A 24,131-nucleotide genomic window follows, 5' to 3' on the forward strand; every position below is an offset into this window, starting at 1 on the left:
CCTACCTTGAGATTGTTCCCTTTAGCCTCCAGAAATACAAGGCCTTTCACAAGAAGGCTGTGGCCATCCCACTTTTCTGGGAGTCACATGACCTTTACCTCCCTCAAGCCACAAAATTCCAATCATTTATTCATGACTGGCAACAGCATTAAACAAGAAAGAATCGTGTAGGCATGAGAAGTTTCTAAAACGACTTTTCCTGATAAATAACAGGAGCTTTTTGAACAGACTCAGTTGTGTTTTATTAGAGTTTTGTAATACTGTTTTAGGTACAGCTTGTCCTAACCCTGCTTTATTATTCATTATATTGTGTTGCAGAAGAGTTGCTTATGTAACCGCATCCCATGATCTTAATAGTTCATTTGGTCTGGAAAGGATCTTACTCTGTAAGTGTGGGTGTAGAATCTTAGTATTCTTACAGTTTGTACTGGACACACTCAGAAACATCTCTAAGCATGTTAAGATCAGAATGATAATAGAATAGTCTTAGTTCATTAATCTTTTTTTTTTTTTTTTTTTTTTTTAATTTTTCCTACCACACTGAAACAGCACCTCATTGTTATGGTTCTGTGCTATCAGGGTTAGCATGGGATAACCCTCCCCCAAAGGGGGATATGAAGCACAAGGAACAGCAGGGTTCCTCTTCTCTCCTGGGATAGCCTTGTCCAATGATAACCAACCTCTTGCCCAAGATTAATGATTTATAAAAAATATTCCTTTAGGGAAACATTATTCTGTGGCCAGTTACAAAAACTTGCTCTTAGAAAATACATACAATCCTTTTATGGTTTTACTGGTTGAGAAAGTGGGTCAACAAATATGAACTGGGCCATCACATTCATATACATCTCTAAAGCAGTCACAGTGTTTTTTCTAGTTTATGCAGTCATCAACTGAGGCTTTGAAGAACTTATATATACTATAATATTAGAAAGCAAATATTGCATACTGTCTATAAAAGCAAGCACCCTCTACAGTAACTGGTAGTCCTGTGATGTGTGCACAAGGAATCATTGTATTAATGTTCACTTTTACTCAGCCTCTTAGAAATGCACAATAACCCCACCTCCCTACTCCCACACATCTTTTCATGCAGTAAATAGCAACTAGTTCATGACAAAGATGAAACTAATTACTTAACTAATGGTGTCTTTAAAGGCAGGCTTACTAAAACAAATTATTCCAGAAATAGACTGATTAAACTGGAAATGTGAGCAGGCATACTTAGCGAAACAAAATACATATATGCAGTAAGTATACAGTAGGTATAGCCTGTATATTTAAATCCCAATGAAAGCAAGTATTAGAAAACCACTAGTTATTTTTTTCTAACACCAGACAAATAACTTGTAAACCAAAACAAAGATTTGGTTTGTTGAAAAGCTCACATATTTGACTGTAGTGTATGCAAATAAACATCTTGTGAAACTCTATATATTTATTGACCCGATGCCACAAACGTTATTATATATACACACACACACACTCACTCTGGCATTACACGGGGTAATTGCATCAGTCTCCATCATGCTGCGGGTTCACGACTATGATTTGTATGATTCTTAATGCTTCTGATTCTTTTCAGTTGTTAAAGTACTCTAGACTATCATATGTTTCATTTTTTTCTCATCCAATGTAATTTAAATCAACACAAACTGGCCTTACCAATATAAATAGCATCACCAGAAGTGGGAGACTATTGTTATTGCCGTGTTGAGTAAGTCTTATTTTTATTTAACCCCGACTATGCTAAAATGATACATTTAATAAAAACAAACAAACAAACAAACAAACAAAAACATTATTGGACTAAATGTACTCAACAAAGCATCCTGTCCCATTTCTCATTTTTCATAAACTCTGACAGCTGTAACATCCAAGTAACAAAAAGACGGCTTTTCCAGCAAAACTACCCTCCATCAGATGGGCACACTCAACAATGCAAACAACAAATAAATTTGCTGACGCTTTTTACAATCAAGCTGATGAGAAAATGAGTTGAAATGGGCTCGTCTACTTAATTGACGGGAACTCGACCCAATCAAGTTTAAGTATAATTTAACTATGATCCAATGAGAGTTGATATTCAGAAAGTGGGCAGGTTGCTTCGGAGCGACTATTGGGGCGGTCCAGCTAGTTACTGTGAGTTGGTTTAGTTGAGAATATTGAGGCATGAAGCGGTGTAGGTTGGGAGTGTGTTCTTTCCTTTTCTTTTTTTAAAGAGAAAACAATATAATAAATTGGACTAATTTTGGCATCCAAGCAACAACTAGCTAAATATGGGACGATGAAGATGTTAAAGTGAAACTGTGGTTTTATTTTTTTTATATATAGTTTGACTTGTTTTTTTTTTAATTTTTTTTCTTTGATTTACTTTGATTTTGTCGTGAAAGCCGTGGCGCTTCATCTTGTCCGAAGGATGGATCAGGTGGAGATTCTGAAGAGGTTCATTCGGCGAGTCCAGGCCATGACTACCGGGGACCAAAAAGGGGAGGATAACTTCGGCAGCGACTTTATGGTGAGGAGGAGGAGGTGGTGGGGCTGTCTTTTGGGGCTGGAATTACAAATGTTAAAAATATAAAGAGCTTGCCATTAGATTAAAATACTACAGAGATTTAAGATCACTACAACAGTTCAAGATCAGTACGATAGTTCGTGTACGAGGGGTTTTGTGTCTGAGTGTGTGTGTTTCGGGAGGAGGTGGGTCAAGGGGGATGCCAGTTCGTGTTCTCTCTCTGACTCCCATCTCTGCTCGGTTCCAGGCTTTTTATGCGGCCTAAACTTGGTCCCACATTTCCATTCGGAATGTAGTTTCGTGAGGTTTACAGCATCTTAACGGGTGATCTGTAAATACCTTTTTTGTTCTAATTTCTGCTTATGCTTTACAAGGTGAAACGATCTTTGGTGTTAAACGCAGTACTTGCATTCTTTCAAATACCATCCAAGTGCTGTATTTGTAGGTAAAATATTGTATCAGACAATCGTTTCATCTGGGGGATTGATGTTCTGCTTTGGAAGGGAGAGGGGTTCAAAGTATCTCGGATTTTACAGTCCCATCACAATTTTAACATTGAATATGCCTTTGATTTTTTTTTTTTAAATTCTCACTTCGTAAACTGCAAGGTTTGCCGATCTGTAACATGTCGGTTTGTGTTTTAATTGTAGCTTTATATCTGTTGCGCGTGATGTCTAGTTTTTTTGTGATTTTTTTTTTTTAATTGATAAATCAGATATTATATCTAATTAGTCCCTGCAACAAATTATTTTCTAATCAAACAAACCTGTTGTACATAAAAAAAAAAAAAAAAAAAAAAAAAAAAAAAACTTTGTTAAATGTTTTTCATTTTTGTACACTGCAGGTGTGGGTGTGTGTGTGTGTATATATAGAGAGAAAATAATTAGTGGGGTAGTGACATCATGTGTTGTAACATAGAGCAATGCAAAAGTTTCTGCACGTCTTAAGGAAAGGCAAATGAGTGATGTTAATGTCATCTGGGATTGTGTTAAAAAATGTTGGGAGTTTGCGGATATTACGCAAGGAACAGGGGCGTTGGATCCACCGTGTGAGCAGGGAAGACGAAAGGAAGTGGGGTTTGGGAAATGAGGCAGTTGTTAGACTTCCCCTGAAATGTATTAAACTTCGCCAAACAATGCAGTTGTTTAAACGAGGCGAGCTATTCATAGCAGGACTGTAATTATGAGCTGATAAATAATTAGTAATTTTTGAAGCACAGTTTTTCTTGTTTTTTAGGACAAATGACATTGATCAAAACCAGTTTGTTATATTGTAGTAAGTTATTGTGTATTGTACGTGATTTTGTTAATGTTCCAGATAGCTTCTCTCTCTCTCTCTCTCTCTCTCTCTCTCTCTCTGGATAGATAGATATACACAAAAATATCTCTCTCTTGGGGATGTAATTGCTGTTTCATAGAAACAACTGGAATATCTGGATGCTTCAGATGTGGCAGTCTGGGAGATTACAGTTCTAATTTTGATATTCCTTAATTTTGGAATATATAGCTAAAGTGTGGTATGTGTATGTTCTTGAATCTGAGAAAAGGTCATTAATGTAAAATCAAATAAATACTCCTGTAGATGCCACTGCCATTATATAGTTTGGTGGTTCTCAGTCCTGGTCCTGGGGGACCACTGCCCTGCTGGTTTTTGTTCCAACCCAGCACTCAATTACTTAATTGAACCCTTAACTGAACTAATAATTTGCCTAATCTGAGCTTTAATTCTTTTAAACAGATGGAGATTTCAACTTGGGTATATAATTGTATAAGGAACTTAAATTCTCCAACTTTTTATGAGCTACACTATTTAAAGTCAAATTAAGTTAATTATTAGTTCAATTAAGTAACTGAGCGCTTGGTTAGAACAAAAACCAACAGGGCAGTGGCCCCCTAGGACCAGGATTGAGAACCACTGGTATAGTTGATATGCTTTTAAACATTTTTATGATGGTCTCTGTGCATATAATTTGAATGCAATCACAGGTAAGTCAGCCCCTTATCATGGTGGGCATGTCATGTCCGATATTAAAATGGTAGGTTTTGGTCATTAATTTTGCACAGCTTTCCAGTTCACATTAAATGCGCTGTATATTCCCAGTTTCTAGATTTGTATAATTGCTTCAACTATTTATTTGCAGTGGATATTGGTACAAAAGAAATAACTACATATTTAACCATTCAGAAGAGATAATGGGAGCAACAGTTGTCATTTTTATACACAGCACTCTTTCTGTTTTCAGTGTTGGACACAGTGCAAGTGGATGTACAGTATACATTTCTTATTCTCCTTCTTTCTTACACATGTACAGTATGCCCAGTAGTCTTTTTCCTTGTGGAAACAGTGTAAACTGAAGTAATGTAAAATGCAATTGAAATACATTCCTGTGTTCCATTCTTTTTACAGTTTGTTGTGGTGATATTTAAAACACAATGCATGTCAATGAAATCTTAGTAAATGGAAATGTAAAGTAAAAATTCAGTACAGTAAATAGTTGCAAGAGCTCAATTGACTTTAAAGCTTTTAAAATATAAAGAGAGCAAATTCCCTTTGTTTTAACATCATTCTGTGTATTTACAGTTTTGATGTGACTCATGGAGTGGTTGTAATCTGAGTGATGGGTTTGCAGTTTGAATATCCTGTATTGATTTGACTTGCATGTTAAACATTACTGTTCTGTATGAGCTTTGTGTATGGAATATACAATAATGCAGTGGTTTTTAACCTTAAAAAGAAAAAAAGCTGTACCCATGTGTCAAAGTTTCAGCTTAAATGTTTCACACTACCGTTTACTTCCCACCTCAGCATAATTGTGTGCCATTTAAAATGTTTACAACATCAAAAACATTAAAGTCACGATTACTATATGGTCAATCACCAAAAACCTCCTTTTGATTTGGATGAAAATGTCCATGCATGTTTTCCTTTGGGAGAAGTGGTTACAGCGTAAATTTTAGACCTGAATGTACCCTTTTATAAAGTGAAAAACAAGAAAACCCAACTGTAATTCAACTAAGGTGTGTCCTTAAAACTGGTACTCTTCCAAAACATATTTATATATTATACTTATCAGTTTAACATTCTTGATATTAAATGTTTGTAACAAAAATTCTTTCAATTTTGCAGTCTATTTGATATTGAAGACAATTTGTTGCATAAATGGCAAGTACTTCCAATGACTTTCTTGGCGTAAAGACATCAAGCATCGTGGAGTGCGCCACACTAAAGGTCGCACCTTAACAAAGAAGCAGATTAAGGGCCACCAGAAGCTGAACTTTGTGTATGGCCAGAAGTTGTTACCCTTGTGTGAAGTAGGGATGGGAATTTTTAAATGTATAAACTCCAAAGAAGGGTTAAACGTTGAATTAAATGCTAGGTGTATAATCGGTCACGGGACAAATTTCATGCACGTTTTAATGTATTCATTTTAGTAATTTATCGTCACATACAGCAGTCAGTTGCGTATCCACCTGCTGTGGTGCCATGCTAGGGGTGGATGTTATTAAAAGGAAGGGCTTTGGCAGTTGCCTCCGAGTAGCTTTTGTAATTGGTGCATCAGAGAGATTGACACTGGGGCGGGTTTTATTCTCTGTTGATCTGGCGCTTCATTGGTGCACTCTGTTTTTCATTTCCACGGTGTAATAGTTAATGACAAGTGTGTTTTTTCTAAAGTTTGTTTATATATATTTTTTTAATAAAATGGCCTCTAAATTAAGTAACGAAGCAAAGCCACGTTTTCGAAGTATTTTGAGGAACCGAGCGAGAGAACCATGGTATTCAAATTGTCAAACAAAATTGCCATACCACAAAAACATGTTCAATGCTTCATCAGTTGAAATGAAAGCATTCAGAAATTACTGTGGATGGAATTAAAAGCAAAGCAAACGTCTGTAATAAACGTAATGCTTCGGCAGATATTTAGCACTTGCATCCCTGTGAATATGTATAACACGATTTTAAAAGGAAGTGTCTGTGTTTGTGACACCGATCCCTGAATAGTAGCGTTATTATAACAATGTATTGGAGTCTGCATTTCATAGATTAACATATGCAGCTGTGTTTTTGTAAAATGTATTATTTGTTTTGTTCTTGGATAAATGTAAAAAAAAAAAAAAAAAAAAAAATATTTTATTACTTTGTGCCACAGGGCCAGCACAGGTACAGCGGTACAAATACAAAGAGACATTTACTAAGGTACAAACGCTTTTGAAAAGACCAAATTCCCATTATAACTACTTTAGATGACTGTACGGATGTGTACGGATGACTCTAACGTTAAATAAACTCCTCAAAAATGTTAATCGAGTGACAGCCCTAATTTCAATATATACTTCGGTGTGTACATTATTTTATTTTTAACTATGTAGTTCAGTCTTTACGATGTTCAAATGTTATTTGCTTATTCAGGGTTTCTTTGCTTAGGAAATACTAATCAAGGCTGTCGGTATACATCATAATGTAATAAATAGTGTGTGTACGTTGACATAATTTAAATGTTTAAACGCTGACATCTGCACTGCGTTTAAACGTTAATAAAAAGCACATCCCTAGTATGAAGTTGCTAGCACATCGTCCTCCTGACCAAGACCAAACATCATTTCCAACACAGTGACCCCAAGGAGTCTAGTTCCAGAGAATCAAGCCCTCCATGCTGTTTAAGACAAACATCCTGAAAGCAACACATTTTTCAAAGCTGAAAAGGAACATGAGATTTCACAAATAAACAAGGCCTTGGAGGAATCTCCACTGAAGAGAAGGAAATTGTCACAAAAGGTAAGAAAGAGAAAGCTGAGGGAGGTTTTCCCACAAACGGAAGTGGAAGACCATGAAACAGTCAAGGAGCAGGCTCCGGCATATCGAGATGATGGCCCAGTTGAAGAGAGAATTTAATTCAAATATCAGTCAGAGTCGGGAAGTTCATATTTTGACAGTTTTCCCAATGTCTTATTCTCTATGGAGGACTGCTGCAGAGTTTGGTGCTATCTACCACATGTCCAGGGCAGCCAAGGCTTTACAGGAAGAGAAGGGATGCCTAACGGATCCAAGTCCAAAAATTGGGTAGAGAACGCTAACAGAGGAGAGTGTTCTACAAGAGGGAAGATGTTCATCTGGAAAGAGATTTTGTTTCTGTTTACAGTTGTCAGGAAGGAGGGAGCACCAACACAAACGGCTTGTTCTCTGCAGTTTTTCAGAGGCCCGTTGTTTCTTCAAATTACAGCATCCTGAAATTAAGATTGGCTTCTCCATATTTGCAGAGCTGAAAACCAAAGGGGTGTGTGTTGGCATTCAGTAGCGGTACACATGCTGTGTGTGTGTCTGCACAACACACCAGAATGTAAAGTTGATTTTGTTCTAAGCTTCCACAATGGAGTGCCACTATAGAAGTGCCTTTGAGTCACTGTCGGCATTGCTTTTCGTAAAAATGTCCTCAACGTTTGTCAGATTTTGGCACGGAAGTAGAGAGGAACTACTTTGCAACATCTCATGGCAAGGGACACTGTGATTGTGTAGGAGGAACCATTAAATGAATGGCAACAAAAGCCAGTTTGCAGCGTCCATACTATGACCAGATCCAGACTCCACACCAATTATGAAAGGATATGTTACTGTTTATGATAGTCACTGGTGGCTTGGGCTGGTGGTGTCTGCTGATCGGAAGAAACAGGAGGCTGAAATTAACTTCCTGCACCCCAGTGGACCAGCATGATCATTGTGTTTCCCACGCCGTTCAGACCAGTTTTATTGTAGACATGGGGGATGTGCTGACATCAGTGGAGCTAACAACTGGAACAGGAAGGACATACACCCTGAGTGACAAAGAGATGGCCAAAGCATCAAAAGCCTTGACAGAGTGGCTACAAAGGAAAAGGGAAACTTAAGCATAGATGAGTGGGGGAAATTGTGTTGCATGCAGAAATATGATGACAGAGACCTGAAAATGCAATATCTACATTTCCACCACTTCTAACAATGTTTTCTTTTCCAGGCACAGTGTTGGATTTGAACAGTGGTAATTACAGCTCCTGGAGAAACGTCAATTAAAATACCAAAACATGCGCTGACAGAAGTACCACTGCTGGGGACAAATTTTAAACGTGCACAATTCAGTATAGATTTTTATATTTAATTCACTTATTTGTTTATTTTAGCCAATTGTGTAAATAGGGCACCTTGGTTAATTTATTAATGAATAGCTGTTACAGCTGCATCAGTTAAGCTTCAGTTTAAGGAGAGGAGAGTATACTCAGTTGCAGATACATATTTTGCAATCAAGTCTGTGCTGTGCCTTAACCAATGGCAGGCACAAAACGAAACTTGCAGGAAATGTAAGGGCCCAGGCTACAATCTGTTAAACTGACAAAAATCCAAGATTACATTATTTGACCTGGGTGAGGTCGAAGGTCACAGATTCACACAACTTTGTATTTCACATCAGTTTTTATATAGTGAATATATAGTTGAAAACCCCTGTATTAATGTTTATAGGGCTCTTAAGAATTTGTGCTGCCCCTTATTTTGTATTTTTGTTGTGAGTTTATGCCTATTCCTCAAGTTGCAGCCCGGATCCATCTGCTGTAGGTAGGACAACTAAAAAGCAGGTCAAAGCAGAAGACGAATGTGTCCTGCTTTCTCGTAGAAAACGTTGCAGTTATTGTATGCAAAGTACTTACATTTGCACTCCTTCAATAATGATCAGAAAGCAGGGTTTAAATTTACAGTCTGCTTGACTAATATACAAATGCTAATATAGTGTCACACACCAGTTAATTACTTGAGAGCTTGGAATGTGTGTGAAATGTCCCAGATGGAATTAGTAAATTGCCACACTGATCCAGGGTTTACTTTTCACATATTCCTGTTAACCCAGATATTTGCAAAAGCTTGTATATTGATTGGGTTGTGCGAAAGAGTCAGATTTAGTGCACATTTGTAGATTGATTTTTTTTTAAATATATCTCTTAAAGGCACCTGTCTTTTGTCTTACGCTTTCATCTTGAGAATCAACATTTTGTGATGAAATGTACATATTTCTCATTCATTTCTCAGAACATGTTTTGGTGTTGCAAAAAAAATGCATTTAAATATTTAGTAATTATTATGCAGTGATTGTTTTTGGACTAGCACACTAGAAAATGTTTTCCTTATGGTTTCTTTCGCTGTGGTTTACTGTGAAATGTGTAATTTATAGGCTACCCTTTTTATAGCTTTTGTTGAACTTCTTTATTTGAATTGGAGTACTGGCACGTGTAATGACAGCAAGCTATGTTTAGTATGTTTTGGTGTCTACTGTATCACCCAGTGCAATACAGCAGTTACTATAAATTTTTATAAATAAATAAAAAGTCAATGAATATAAACAGTCAATATTGAGATTTATTTGCTTCTTCTGAGGCTACTCTGTGGTACCCAAATGGTCACTGCTGATGTCTTGCACACACGATGATGGTGATTTCTCCTATCAATAATTTCAGCAAGGATACCGTATTATGAATTAAGTGACTTTTTTTTTGTGTGGAGCTTTGCACATCTTAAGTATTTCATTGTGTGTTTGTGGCAGGGCAGAAGCCCTGATGCTGTAAATAGCATATGTGTGGGAATGTAAAGTTGGCAGCGATTAAATCTGTCTCTGCCATCAGTCACAGGTGTGGCCATTCTCCAATTAGGTAATTGGGGAGTGGCCATGTGTAAAAAGGTAGCAGTCATTTGTTTGGTAGAGCAGTTTGAAGGTGAGTGTTTGCGTTTGTATTACTTTGTATTATAACTGTTTGTCTTTTGATTTAAAGCTTTTATTTTGGCCCTTGTGCTGTTTGTTTGTTCCAGTCATTTTGCTTCCTTTTTATACATTTGGCCACTCCAGTTGGCATCAATTACCTTATTGGGGAATGGCCACACCTGTGATTGCTGGCAGGGACAAATTTAACCCCATCCCTGCCAACTTTACATTCCCATACACACACTATTTACAGCAGCAGGGCTTTGCCACAATGTGATTGATTGATTGTTATTTTACAGTTTTTGTAAATTCCTCTCCACAAGAGGCCGTACAATGAGAAGTAGAAGTGGATAAATCAATAACATGTAGAAAGTGTTTGACACAGTTACAGCAATGCATAGTTGATCACATCAGAGGAGGGTAAGTGAATGTGACTGATCTCATTGATCATCTGTATTCATATTAGTCCACATATCAACATCGACTAAACCCCCAGAACTAACGGTGATAAGCTCTGTGCTCTCGATTTGTCTGCAGGGTTTGCTGCAACAGATTTAGGCCTTCAGTCCTAAAAGTGATTGCGCTTTGGACTCCGAGCCATTAATTGGAATCAATTCCACTTCATCATGTCGTCTATAACTAAAATACATTACAGATATTGAGACTGAAGGTCACCAGTTACTTGAATTGTAATTTAAATTCTGAGTTCAAAATACCCAAAGTCACAGTGATTGCATAAAGACAATGCTTGGTCCTTATTGGCATTAAATGGTGGTTGTTTGTAGATATTTAGTATACCGTGTGGTTTAAACTTTTTTTCTTTATAATCATGGAATACATAACTATTCAGAGTAAGCACTGCATTGTTAGGGTTGTACAGTAAGATCTGATTTTATAGTTGGTGATATTTGCATTGTCTAGCTAAAAAAACAAATGTGGTGGTGGGGGAACCTTTGCTGTATCATGTACCATATTAAGTCTTATTATTCTGTGATGCATTCTTAGTAAAAAAAAATCTAGTGTCTGACAATGTAACTTTGCTTTCTAATGTAGTTTTTACTTTTTATAGCAAATGGGTCACAACTGTATTCAAGGGAAATGATCCCTGGGCTCTGCAAGGCTAAAAGTACCCTCAGCTTTTATCTGCTGACATGCAGATAGAGATTTAATCCATTAAGTAGCAAATGCTGGTATTCCTGTGACAGAATCATTACTATTTTAAAGAAATGTTCTCGGTCGCAGATGTTGGCAGAAGCCAGGATTCCCATTTCCAGAGGAACCAAATTTAATGTGATTATGGAATGGATCACTGCATCACAATCCCACATCTGCTTTTTTTTCAGAACGATGAAGTTGCTTTGCTCTGAGAGGAACCTTAATTTCCTGCAGCACTGTGCCATTTGTTAGCAACCATGGTAAATGAGAACAAATGCTGGCAACTGCTAATTAGAGGCAAAATACAATGACTGCATTTTAGTGACTTCCAGGACATCATGTCTGGTGTTTTTTTTTTTTTGAGGTATTCTTAGTGTCTGCACCCTAATGGAAACATGTAAAAGTGTAAAATAGCTATTGCACACATTGCTTTGTAGTATGAGTTTAGGGTGTAAACTTTAAAATATTAATTTTAGTAGAAAACTTCAAGTACTTTCCAGTACAGTGGATTCTGTTCCAGTTGCATTTTAAATGCTTTAGCTGTCTTTTTTTGTTTTGTTTATTTATTTAACAGGGTTTTCCCCGAGTAGAAATATGATCTGGGTGTTTCCTCGTACTTTAGCACGTCCCAACAGGACTGGGGTTGAGGGGCTGCAACACCTTTTTTAAAAAAAAAAAAAAAAAAAATGCCACTTTAGGGCATGCTTCTCAGTGAATACTTTTCTGCACAATAAAACATTGAAACGCATGCAAAATGAAATTTGTAAAACATATTTCAAAATCTTTCACATACTGTACACTATTTCAGTTGTCTGTACTGTAACTTTTTTTTGTTTTTTTTTTGGTATAGTACAGACACCTGTAATATGTTCTGTGCTCTTGGCATGGCTGTTTCTCCCAGAACAAAACTTTCCACTCGATGGGGCTGATGTAAGGATAGGTGTAGTGCAAACAATTGCGGCTACCAAATCCAAATTTCCTAGCGGCCAAGCAATTATTTTGCACTGTGCCCTATGTAAGCGTAAGAGCAATGCAAATTACTCAACACGCACAAATAATGAGCTGCAATTATGATAATGAGGGTCGCGATGAACGGCTCCTGTACATTGGGCTATTTAGCGGATGCACTTGCAGCCCAGAGGTGAGGTGAGTTAGGAATACAGAAAGCAGTAGGCTCTGTATGAGATTTGTGGATCATGAAAGTCAAACCTCCCAAAAAAATGTTGCAGCATGTTTGGGATGCTCTGGATTGACGTGTACGACAGCGTGTTCCAGTTCCCGCCAATATCCAGCAACTTGCACAGCCTTTGAAGAGGAGTGGGACAACATTCCACAGGCCACAATCAATAGCCTGATCAACTCTATCCGAAGGAGACGTGTCGCGCTGCATGAGGCAAATGGTGGTCACACCAGATACTGACTGGTTTTTTGATCCACGCTCCTACCCTTTTTAAGGTATCTGTGACCAACAGATGCATATCTGTTTTCACAGTCATGTGAAATCCATAGATCAGGGCCTAATGAATTTATTTCAATTGACTGATTTCATTATATGAATCATAACTCAGTAAAATTGTTGCGTTTTATATTTTTATTCAGTGTAATTTGAGTTCAGTTTGCACTGATGCTTTCTCTGTAATAGTCATCCCCAATAAAGTGTAGCCGTAGCAACCTGCTTGTCAGACATGCAGTTTTGGATTCTTCCACAGATGTTTGTGATCCCCCAGCACGAGATGCATCACAGCGTCGACCTGTTACAAAATGCGGCAAGAGCACTGGACATATTGATAGTCAGCAGAGTTGAGCTTCCATACTAGGGATTCAGTTGACATGCTGGGAACTGTCACTGGTTAGAGCTGCAATTCCCCTGTCTTTATTCTAGTGTTTAATAGTGAAGAATTAGCTATGGTCGTGCGCTTACTGTAGCTCTTTAAATCTTCCTTCAAATTTTGTACCCTCTTGTTTTCTATAACCTTTAATGGCAAAGGGACGTTAGAAAGCTGATCTTGATATTGTGGCTACATGGAGCATATTGTCAATTGGAATCAAAGGTTGAAATACATGTCTTTAGTTGCCTTCCCCCCCTGTGTAAAGTCATTTTTGCAAAAGGGCTGACCGTTTTGATTTTAGCATTGGATTTATTTCCATCAATGTGTAGATGATTTCTTCAGCGTGCTTGGGTGGCATTCTGTGTCTGACAGAAAATCAATTGGTGAAGATGAAGGGGACTATTTTTGTGTTTATATTTAAAACAAAAATAGAGTGTTCAATGACTCTGTTTTCACAAACAGGAATGAATTTCATTGTTATTTGTTTTGTTAATCTCTAGGCACTACGAACCTTTTAAGGTTTGATTTATCAGTTTACCAAATAAGTGTTTACCCTAGACTGGCCTCTTGTTCTGCATGAATGTCCTGCAGTTAAATGGGACAACTTTTTTTCCCCTACCAATTGTCTTCAGATGGCATGCCTTGAAGTCGTTGAATCTGTTAGCTCTGGTAGCCCCGAGACAAGACGAGAGAGACGTTGGAGGTAAATTTCAGTAGAATCCTAAAATTGTCTGCTTCCATTTAAACACTGCATTAACTGTTAAAGCATTTGTTTTGATTACTTTGCAGCCAAGAGAATGTTGTGCAACTTTATTGACCCAAAGACGAGACAGACCTGTGCTCGGCTGGAGTGGATCAAATCCATTTAACTGTATAACCGTTGACCTTGGTAATGGTGTTTCTTGCCTTGTAAAAATGTCTGAAGTCAGCTGCTTTTCATTTCACATGCCCAACACATGTTGTATAATTTTGGCTGCATGTAAACACAGTATTAAAATGAATTTATCTGCCTTCAGATTATTCAGCATTCTGACATACAGTATTAAGAATATATTTGTTAACCATACTGACTATAAGAAAAAGCATATAACACCCAGCATTCCTACCTGATGAGATATTTTTCAGGAAATGCCTGTGGAGGCTATAGAACTGAAGTTAAATGGTGTTTTTGAAGGACATTAAAGCTTCAGCACAGTTAGCCTGAAGTTCAGTCTGCAGGTGTTTCCTGAAGATACAGTATTGTTTTTTAGCGTTTTACACCACCTCATTTCACTGTCTGGTTGAAATACATTTGTATCCCTAAAAATGCTTTATGCTTTACCCAATAGACCACTTTTGCTCTTTATACAGTATTGTGCTTAACAGTCCTTATTGCAGTGGGATATTTTAATGATTAGCAGGCTTTTATTTTTAATTGCAGTAGGTTGTTTGGCTGTTGCTGACTTTATTTTATCTTGTGGAAATTGGAAGTTTCACCACTAGCAAGTCAGAAACATTTGTTCCCCTCATTAACCTGGCGTTGCTAAGATTTAATACCCGGTTACGTTGTTAACATCGCTTATGGTCTGGGCCAAAGGAAACCACAAGCTTTCTGACTGTTTGAGCCATTAAACACAAAACTTCACAAACAAGTGGTTAACCATTCAATATGCAGCAAACCCCTGAAAAATGCCGTGTATATTTCGATTTTGACTGGGATAAGTCCACTGAATATGAAAAATTAACTGATACAAGCTTGCAGAAACCATTGAATATCATTTTATGACAACTGAGGCACATTTGCCCTTATCTGTACTGTACTCCACTATGAATAAAAAAAAAAACTTAGAAATATTTAACAGGGTGTCCAACTCTAGATTTCAAGCAAGTTACTCTATCTGCCGAACTTCAAACCAGCTGCCAAATGGGAAGATGTAGTTCAAATAAATTGGAAACAAAATTCATAAAAAATAAAATAAAATAAAAAAAGCACACTCATGGAGTTTCTCTGTGCAGTGTAAATACTAGTAAGTGTAGGTTTTAGTGTTAATTCTTGTATGTTTTGCCTGAGGCACTTGTATTTATGCTAGTCTGGCAAAAAAATGTTGTCTGAATTGTCATGTCAGGGTCAATGTTACAGTATCTTGACATACTCTAATTTTTAATGGTATTTTATCAGTACTATTTGTAATGAAATGTAAATCTATGTTTTTAATCTTCCAAATTGTTAGAATTCAGTCAACACTAACTACATTGTCAAGTGCAAGTGTACACAAAGGTGTCTGTGGTTTTGAATATCAAATGCAGTTCGATGTTGCAGTAGAGACATGGAAGCAGTTTTAAAAAAATTAAATTGTCAAACTAACTTGTTTTATATTTAATACTGAAATAATAATTTGCCACAAAAATGCTTCAATCTTTTGTATTTTTACGAGCAAATAATTCCACCAAAAAACTACTATGTTATTTCACACGCCTTGACTATACTTTGTTTCTATAGCATCACTTGCTAACCCCCTGATATATAAACCTCCACACTTCTGTAACATGTTTGCTTGTCACTTAATTTATTTTATTTTAATTTTAGTAGTCACCAATTAATTTTGCCCTGTTTTTTCTCAATTTGAAATGTCCAGTTTGTATTTGGGCTCAGCTCACTGTTACCACCCCAGTGCTGACTCTGGAGTGGGGAAGAAGAACACACGTTGTCCTCCGAAGTGTGCGCCGTCAGCCGACCACTTCTTTTCATGCTTCTAACCCAGAGCTACAGTGTCAGGGGACAGTGCAGCTCTGGGAAGGTTACAGGCAAGCCCATGGGCATCCGGCCAGTGTACAGGGGTCGCTGGTGCGTGGTGAGCTGAGGGACACCCTGGCTGACCTAAGCCCCCCCCCCCCCCCCCCCCCCCCTGTAGTTCATCAAACGGTAAAAAGAGGATCTTTAACTACTCTTTTACTATAAGAGATTTTATACCAGTGTTCTCTTTTTATTAATTTTTTATTAAGGTACTGCTTTGACTAGCCGAAAAAAGGCAGTGTTGCTGAATGAAGCATTTCATCAGTATTCTGTTGCGGCAGCAGAATGTGCAGGATTTCTCATGCAGCCAACCTGGGATCCAGCTCCCCGCAGTCTTTAGAACAACTTTATGCACAGAGAAGGGCTTTTGCATATGTTCAGTTCTGAGGGGGAAAAACGTTATTGTGCTGTTCTAACAAAACAAAAATAGCAAACCGGGTCAGGGCGGTGTTGATGGATAGGTTACTTCTGTTGCAGTCTTTAGAAAATGCAAGTTGAAGAGGAATTCACTAATCCAGTTAGTAGTCATACTACGCTTCTTTCAATATTTAGTCTTGTTGTTGTTGCTTTATTCTGTGCATATATCCAAAATACCCAACATTTTACACGTTTTCTGTAACGTGTTAGCCATATTATTTTGGCTTTGAAGTAGCATGGTTTAAAAGAAAATGTGTTTTAGGCTCTGTACAAGCTGGTGTGTGTTGTATGCTTTATCTCACAAAAGGCCCTGATCCATACCCATGTTTTATTCGCTTGTCTTTAGCTTTGTGTTGTATCGTCCTTGGCGATCACACCAATGCAAAATTTACATTTCCAGATGCAAAATAAATCCATTGGATAGAAAAATATTTTTTCTTGCGTTCACGGGACGCACAGAATGGGAAAGGGAAGCAGACATGCATTTTCATGGTAATCTATTACACTGCAGCAAAATGACCGTAAAATACTTGCTTGTTTAAAAAACAAAAACAAAAAAACAACCTGTGTTCTGGTAAGTTGCATCACCATTAAAGTGGATGACTTTTATATATTGCTGTTGCATTTTTTAAAAATTTTAAAGTGTGTACGGGTGGTGTGTCAATTTAGATTGACAGTTTGTTAAACAACAACAAAAGTAAGACATACACATACTTATTGATTTCATAGGTTGATGCACGTGCATGATGACAAGGAATACATTTTATTTATTGATTTCATATTGTTTCTGGTGGTCAACTCTGTCTTAAACACTTTGCTTGATTCCCGAGGGGGGTTCTCTTGGCTGGAGACTACTGTACTACAGTGACCAAATCGGTAGTAATGCAGAAAAACGCAAAAGAAAAATATGTTCTTATAATTCTGAATGGAGATGAAATACCCATGGCTTGTTTATCGAGACTGCAAGATGTACTGTAGTACAAGTGAAAAAGCTGCTGGGCAACAAAATGCATATGTACGCAGAGGTACCTGATTTTTCAAAATCTTCGCTTTTAAGTTAAGACAGACACGGAGATGCTGTCGATGTTATTGGAATGCAGACAAAGATGAAAACACACATAGATGAAGGCAATAAACACTGCTTAGAGTCCGGTCTCATTGTGTGACTATTTTATCTATACACACAGATTGTTTAAACAATGATATGGCTTAGATTTGATTTCCATTTCATGAGAGTAGGTGTTAAAAATTCATGCTAATTTATTGGACTCTTCCTTCTCCAAGGTAAGCACCATCTAAGGTGTAGTTTCTTTTACTGTAAATTAATGTGATCCATCTGCATTTCCTTCCATCTGATGTAGATCTCCTTCTGCCTGGTGTTGATGGCTGAAGTATAATGCAGGCTCCAGGGATCAGCCTATTTTGCCTCCCTGGCACATCAGCACACACAACGGCTGCAATAGTGGCACTGAGATCAAACACAGTGTGGGCTCCCTAGTGCATCAGCATGACAACCATCTGGACTGAGCTGAGTAAGTTATTCAAGTGGGCATCTTCCATCCTTGGTGTTTCGTCGGCTAGCCCACGACACCTTAAGATGGCTCGACAGTGATTCTGGCATCCCAGCATCACCCCACTCAGCTAAGCCAAGCTTACTTACCTTCTGCTGTGCTTCAGATCAACCAGAATCTGTCTCAACCAGAGCCAGTTGCTGCTCCTCTCTACTGCGTCAGACAAGTTCTTCACTATGCGTTGCAACTCTTGATCGCTGAAGTCAATGTCTCTGAGAAACCGGGTTGTGGAGTGTGCCACAAATTCTCGACAACCCATCTCCATTCTGCTTCAGCGGCTAGTTGAGCATACTGCAGTTTCTAAATTTTGTACGCCTCATCCACAGCATCCTACCATGGCACTGTTAACTCTAACAGACCACAAGACAATGTCAGGTCGAAGGTTAGTGGTGGCAATCTCAGGTGGGAAAATAAGCCATTGTCTGACATCTGCCATCATTTTCCAGTCTCTACCAGCTTCCAGTTGTCCTAGACGAGTTTTGGTTTTAATACCTTTTCTTGGAGGTTGGATGGAGGAATGTTTAGAGTTTACATGTTTATGAAAATATACCAAAATACACATCCCTGGAGTTCATTAGCATTTGTGTTAACAACTGTTTTTTTTATTTTTATTTTTTTTATCTGATGGATGGGACACAATTTTGGGCATGTATGTTTCAGGATCACAAGCACAGAAAAGCTAACGCGACCTCTGGTCCTGTTTCCAGTAACATCAGAATCGAGATGTTGATTTTTACCTTTTAGACATAAACCATTTCCTATCAGCTATGTGATGTCACTCATCAGACAGAATGCAGTCATATTTCTGTTGCTCATGCCACAAGCAAATCATTCAGGGGAATATGCCAGTTAGTCTTCATGTTTATCCTATTTAATTAGTACTCCTATTTTTTCGACTTTGCAAAACAAAATGCATGTGGCCTTTTGTTCCTGAGCATATCTACTTCAGTTAGGCTGCAAAAAGCATTTTTGTTTGTTGCATGTGAAGTGACTATTTTATCCGATTGAAAGAAACCCACTGGCACACCTGATTGTAGTGTGGTTGCCTTTAAAGGGAAGTTGCTACAATAAAAAAAAAAAAAAAAAAAAAACATGGCAGCCTAGTTGGATGACATCATCTACATACAAAACTGGCTTAAAAAAAGTTCTCTGAAGCCGCTAGTCCGATTTGAACTGCACATGATCCTAATGTGGTTGTCATTTTTTAACATTGTTCAAGGAAGTTGTGACAATAAAAAACACTGTGGATGAGATCAACTTACAAAACTGGCTAATAACTCCTTGTAGAGTGCAGATAGGGTCATGGTTGCTATGGAACATGTTGATATACATGTATATCAAAAAATGTCATTGACTGTGACTTCTGACCTTTCCTAAAAGTCAAATGTAAAACTGGCTTATAACTCCTGAGAGAGTGCACATAGGGTCATGGTTACTTTGTAAAAAGGGCGTTCTGCATTGTTTGCTGAAGTGTTTGGTAATGTTACTGGTACTGGAAGCTGTAAAGTTGCTGGCAATTCCAGTTGTTGTATTTACTTTATTTTCTCACAATAAATAAATAAATATCCTTTGCCTTTACAAAATATTGTAATTGCCACATAATAACCTTTGGCAACTGTGTTTTAAGCCAGAATTTTAAATATCTGTATATTAAGAGAACAGGTTTTGCATTTGTAGTGAAACTTGGTCTTTGCCAAAAGTTATAAGTGTAAATTATGAGGATGTTTAGAGGAACCCGTCTGTCCATATGAGACAGTTGTATATCAACAATGGATGTGTACTATAGGTTGTGGTGGTATACTTATCTACATTTTTAGATGGGGAAATACTGTATGCCAGTGATCTACCTTCCATTTGCATTGGACCAGTTCCTATTTGAATTAAATTGTGTTATACTTTAAGTGCAATACCATATAATGCACATTGGACATCACAAACATGATATCCAGACTCCAGACCTGGGGACTATCAGTTGTAATTGTGCAACTTGTAGTTAATTGCAATTACAATCTAATTGTAGTTGAACCTTGCAACACCTGCATTGTTGTATTTGTAATTATCATATAATTGATAAATTACAGTTCAATTACACACCTTTCCATGCTTGGTCATTCACAGATCCATGTTTTACATTGAGTGTACATTACGTTCTTACCGTATTTTCAACCATTTTTAAATCTCCCTATTTGTTTGTAAAAAGTATGGTTCTGTATTTGTAGCTGTGATTACTTCTTGGTAGAGTAAACATGTTAGAGTGTAGTTATTTGTTACTTTTTTATTGTAGTTGTAATTGCAATTTCAGCAAACAGTTATGCTGTAATTATAACTGACCCTGTGTGTGCCAGACCCATAACGTAGGCAGCCCAAGACCCCTTTTTTTTTTTTTTTTTTTTTTTTTACAGCTGTACAAAGCTGTGAACTTTTCTCTGACTGAAATACCCTTTCTGCTCCAGAAATGTCTGAGAGCATTTCTGTGTTAAGCAGAGGGGTATATGCAGTGCTACACCTACATAGCAGGATATGACAAGAGTCCCTGTTTTTTAGGGGCCGTAGAGCAGTTATCTTAAATCTCATGCATGCCTCGAGCCAAAAGTGTTTGTTAAAGGTGTTTTGTACAGACATACACGTTGCAGCAATGCACAGCTAATTCACATTCCTCAGCTGGTATGTCTGTACTGCAACAGACGGGGAGAGGGGGGGCGGGGGCTGAGTCACTGAGTTCTGCTGCCTTACCCTCCGCTTCAGGAACTGAAACAATCACCTCCTGTTAAAAGGTGTCCAGCATTTGATTGGAGACTCCTACTGTAGTACTCCTACTACTCCAGTATTTTAATGTTTTCATACATGGAGACACCTGTTCCTATGTATTTAAGAAGTACTGCACATTTTTAGAACATAATGCTCGTGTAAGTCATGGTGATTTTGCAATTTGTGCCTAATTATGTTTTTACAGTATTGCTGTAGGATGTACTGTGTACAATACTTTCTTGGCCTATTTTTTATTTTTTTATTAACCTGAAGCTACTTTACTATGTGTAGTCTATGCAACCAAGATTACTGTTTGTACTTCACCTACAGTAGGCTGCACTGGATGTGCTATAATCTCAATTTCTAAAATATCCGTGTTTTGTTTTTATAAGGTACTAGCATCCAGAAACTCTTAATTCCCTGGTCAAGACGGCTCGTGATGACTTCAAGCATTCAGTTAGTTCTTCAGAAATAGTCAAATCAACAAATTTGAGCTAAAACAATCAAACAAACTGAATCAAACAAACAAAGCTACTGTACCTCCATGGTATATTACCAGTACATGGTAAGCATTGTAATGCTGGGTAAATGCACTTATTCTTAATGCTCTGACCTTGGAAAAACTGATTTCCAGTCATAAGAAATTCTAAGCTATATTTGACAGACAATGCCGCAGCTAAACCTTTTAATTCTGCTGTTTGGGTTGTTGATCTGTACAATATGATTTCCCAATAGTATTCTTGGTACTGTAACTTTAATCAATGAAGTATGCAGATTATACAACAGGAAACGCTCTGTTCATATTACCTCGGAGAGAGCTGCAAAGCTGTTAGGTACGTGTGTCAGAGCAAGACTGGGCAGGGCGTTTTTGGCTTCATGGTTGATTGTTTTAGTTGTTCAAGTGCAACATGATAGGCTGCTACCTCCTTGTGTCTAACAAATGCAGATGAATCCACAAATACCCAGGCTTTCATATTCTTCACATACTTGCAGAAAGGGTTTCAGGGAAACGGTGGATGCAAGCTTAAGACTTTCTCATGCAATCTAGGGTAAATTATCTGAAATGCAGACCCTGTGTATCCAAAACATAAAGTAACCTATTGTAGAACTGTATGTAACCAAAAAAATGTTGATCCATTGTGTATAAAGTGTCATATGCAGTCTACAGTATTTGGGTTGGGCTTTAGGGCATTAAAGCTTCCAAACCAATTGAATATTGTAACTGGTTGAGTGTACACGAATTGCTATAGCAGCTACAGACTGCAATGAATCTGCCTGCAGCAAAACAAATACCGAACACTGGCAGTTCCACAGTAAAAAGACCCAATTGATTCTGCAGTAAAATCGACCATCCATGTGACTTTTTGAAATTTGTAAATAATGGTAGTCTTTGTGCTGTGTAAAGTGTACATTCAGGTATTTAATTGAATCAGCTGTGTGGATGACTAATGGCTTGGGATTGTAGAATGTGTGTCCTGTGTGCTAGTCATGGGGTTCAGTGCAGTGCTTCGCAGCTTGCTAACCCTATTCATGAGAACCAATGCGGTAACTGGCTATAAACAGGAAAGACATTAATAAGCTTGGTAGGTATTTCATAATTTTAGCATAATTGGATCCAAAAATACAGTATACCATAAGATTGGGACTTGGTTCAACAAAGGGAGGGGAAACAGAGTCATCATTGTTTTTCTGTTCAGCAGTGGCTGGGGGTATTCTTTGTGCAAATGTTTTCTGAAGCTATGATGGACAGTCTTGTTACCAGGATGGATGCTATGGTAGACTATAATCTGACTGAAATTTTTGTATATAAAGTCTGTAAGATATTGTATCTTTAAATTACCTAATAAAAAAAATTAAAGCACTAAAGGTTCACTGTAGCCTGCAGATTGTTCTGTTTTCATGGCTGCTGTACAGTAGTCTGTGTGGTGGTTCAGCTTGATTGATCCAGTGCCTGAGAAGTGTTTCATTTCTTTAGTAGGCAAGCTTTCACACAGTGAGGCAGAAAATATGTTTGTTAGTATGAATTGTGTTAGTGTGTTCCTACCACTTTCTATGATAACATATCTTGCTTTATCTTCACAGTCCTCTTCACTTGTACAGTATGTCCACTCTATTAAACCCGGTTAGTGCTGCTGCTTTCACTGTTTTTCTATTTTGCATTTTTTTTTTTTTTTTTTTAAGTTTCATGAATATCGTTATTAGACTACTTATTTTATTTAAAGTTAATCAAGTTTCAGCTGTCATGCTTTTTACTGGGATAAAAGCGGTGGATCTGACAGTAGGTATGGTAGTTGTGCCCCACTCCTTCCATGCTGTCTGTCTTGTGTGTTCTCTGGGTGGAATTCAGGCTACAGACAAAAAAAAAAAACCTGGAAAATGAATCATTACTGATAAACAAGTCCATCATGTGTTTTGTTAACCCTTTTGTGGTCCTATGTCAGACCAGGTCCGACATTTACAATTTTCCCTTTCCGGTCCGATGTTGGACCCTGTCCGACCTCATCAAAAAGACGTCAAATAGACCGTTAATAATAACTTCTTGAAAACATTAATGTTGAGTTGTGTTTGAGCTTCATTGGCTAATCCAGACTTCCAGACTGCAGTAGTGCCAAAGGCTCTTCAATACAAATCGATTTTTTTTTTTTTGCTTTCCCAATTACCAATATATTGCATTCAGTTTACCAGGGAAGTGAAACCAGTTTGTTTTAAAAAGGCAGCCAAGGTAATACAAAGTGTGTTGCAGCAGAAATTACTGTAAATAAGTTCACCCATTTCGAATGCTGTGGTTGGTTTAGTTGGTTTGGTTTATTTTTGATAAAACAAAGGGGCTTTCACCATCCACCACCCTTGGAAGATACTCTTCCCTGTTCATTTAGCTGCATTTTACTATAGCATTAGGGCATAATTTGTCAGATGCAATACAGATAGTGTTGCCACTACCAGCATTTTAGCTTGTGATGGTAATTTGTGATTGTATTAATCATGTGTCTTTCCCTTCAAGCCATCCTGCTGTATAGTTTAGACTTGCAGTACTGAATAGGGACAAGCATTTGTATGAAGTTCACTTTTTTGTTTGAGTTTTGTTTTTATTGTTTTATATTATTATTATTGTCATTATATATATATATATATATATATATATATATATATATATATATATATATATATATATATATATATATATATAAAATAAATTACACACACACACACAGAGTACTGTGCAAATGCTTTCAAAAATAGACATGCTAATAGTTTATATTTATCAATTAACAAAATGCAAAGTGAGTGAACAGAAGAAAAATCTACATCAAATCAATATTTAGTGTGACCGCCCTTTGCCTTCAAAACACCATCAATTCTTCTAGGTACACTTGCACAAAGTCAGGGATATGATTAAACAATTATACCA

At 37.4% G+C, this 24,131-nt stretch overlaps 1 protein-coding gene across 4 annotated transcripts in view; it reads left to right on the forward strand.

The window, feature by feature from the left end:
* The first annotated feature begins 2,142 nt into the window (after positions 1–2,142).
* The window catches only part of LOC121319738 (tyrosine-protein phosphatase non-receptor type 12-like), a 51,239-nt gene continuing 29,250 nt past the window's right edge, over positions 2,143–24,131 (forward strand). For all 4 annotated transcript variants that reach the window (XM_041257483.1, XM_041257484.1, XM_041257485.1 and 1 more), the window contains exon 1: positions 2,143–2,518. In XM_041257483.1, coding sequence (XP_041113417.1) covers positions 2,420–2,518 — 99 coding nt within the window. In that variant the 5' untranslated portion in view covers positions 2,143–2,419. The remainder of the gene's footprint in view (positions 2,519–24,131) is intronic.

This window comes from Polyodon spathula, chromosome 8 (assembly GCF_017654505.1).
Source record: "Polyodon spathula isolate WHYD16114869_AA chromosome 8, ASM1765450v1, whole genome shotgun sequence".
NCBI lineage: Eukaryota > Metazoa > Chordata > Actinopteri > Acipenseriformes > Polyodontidae > Polyodon > Polyodon spathula.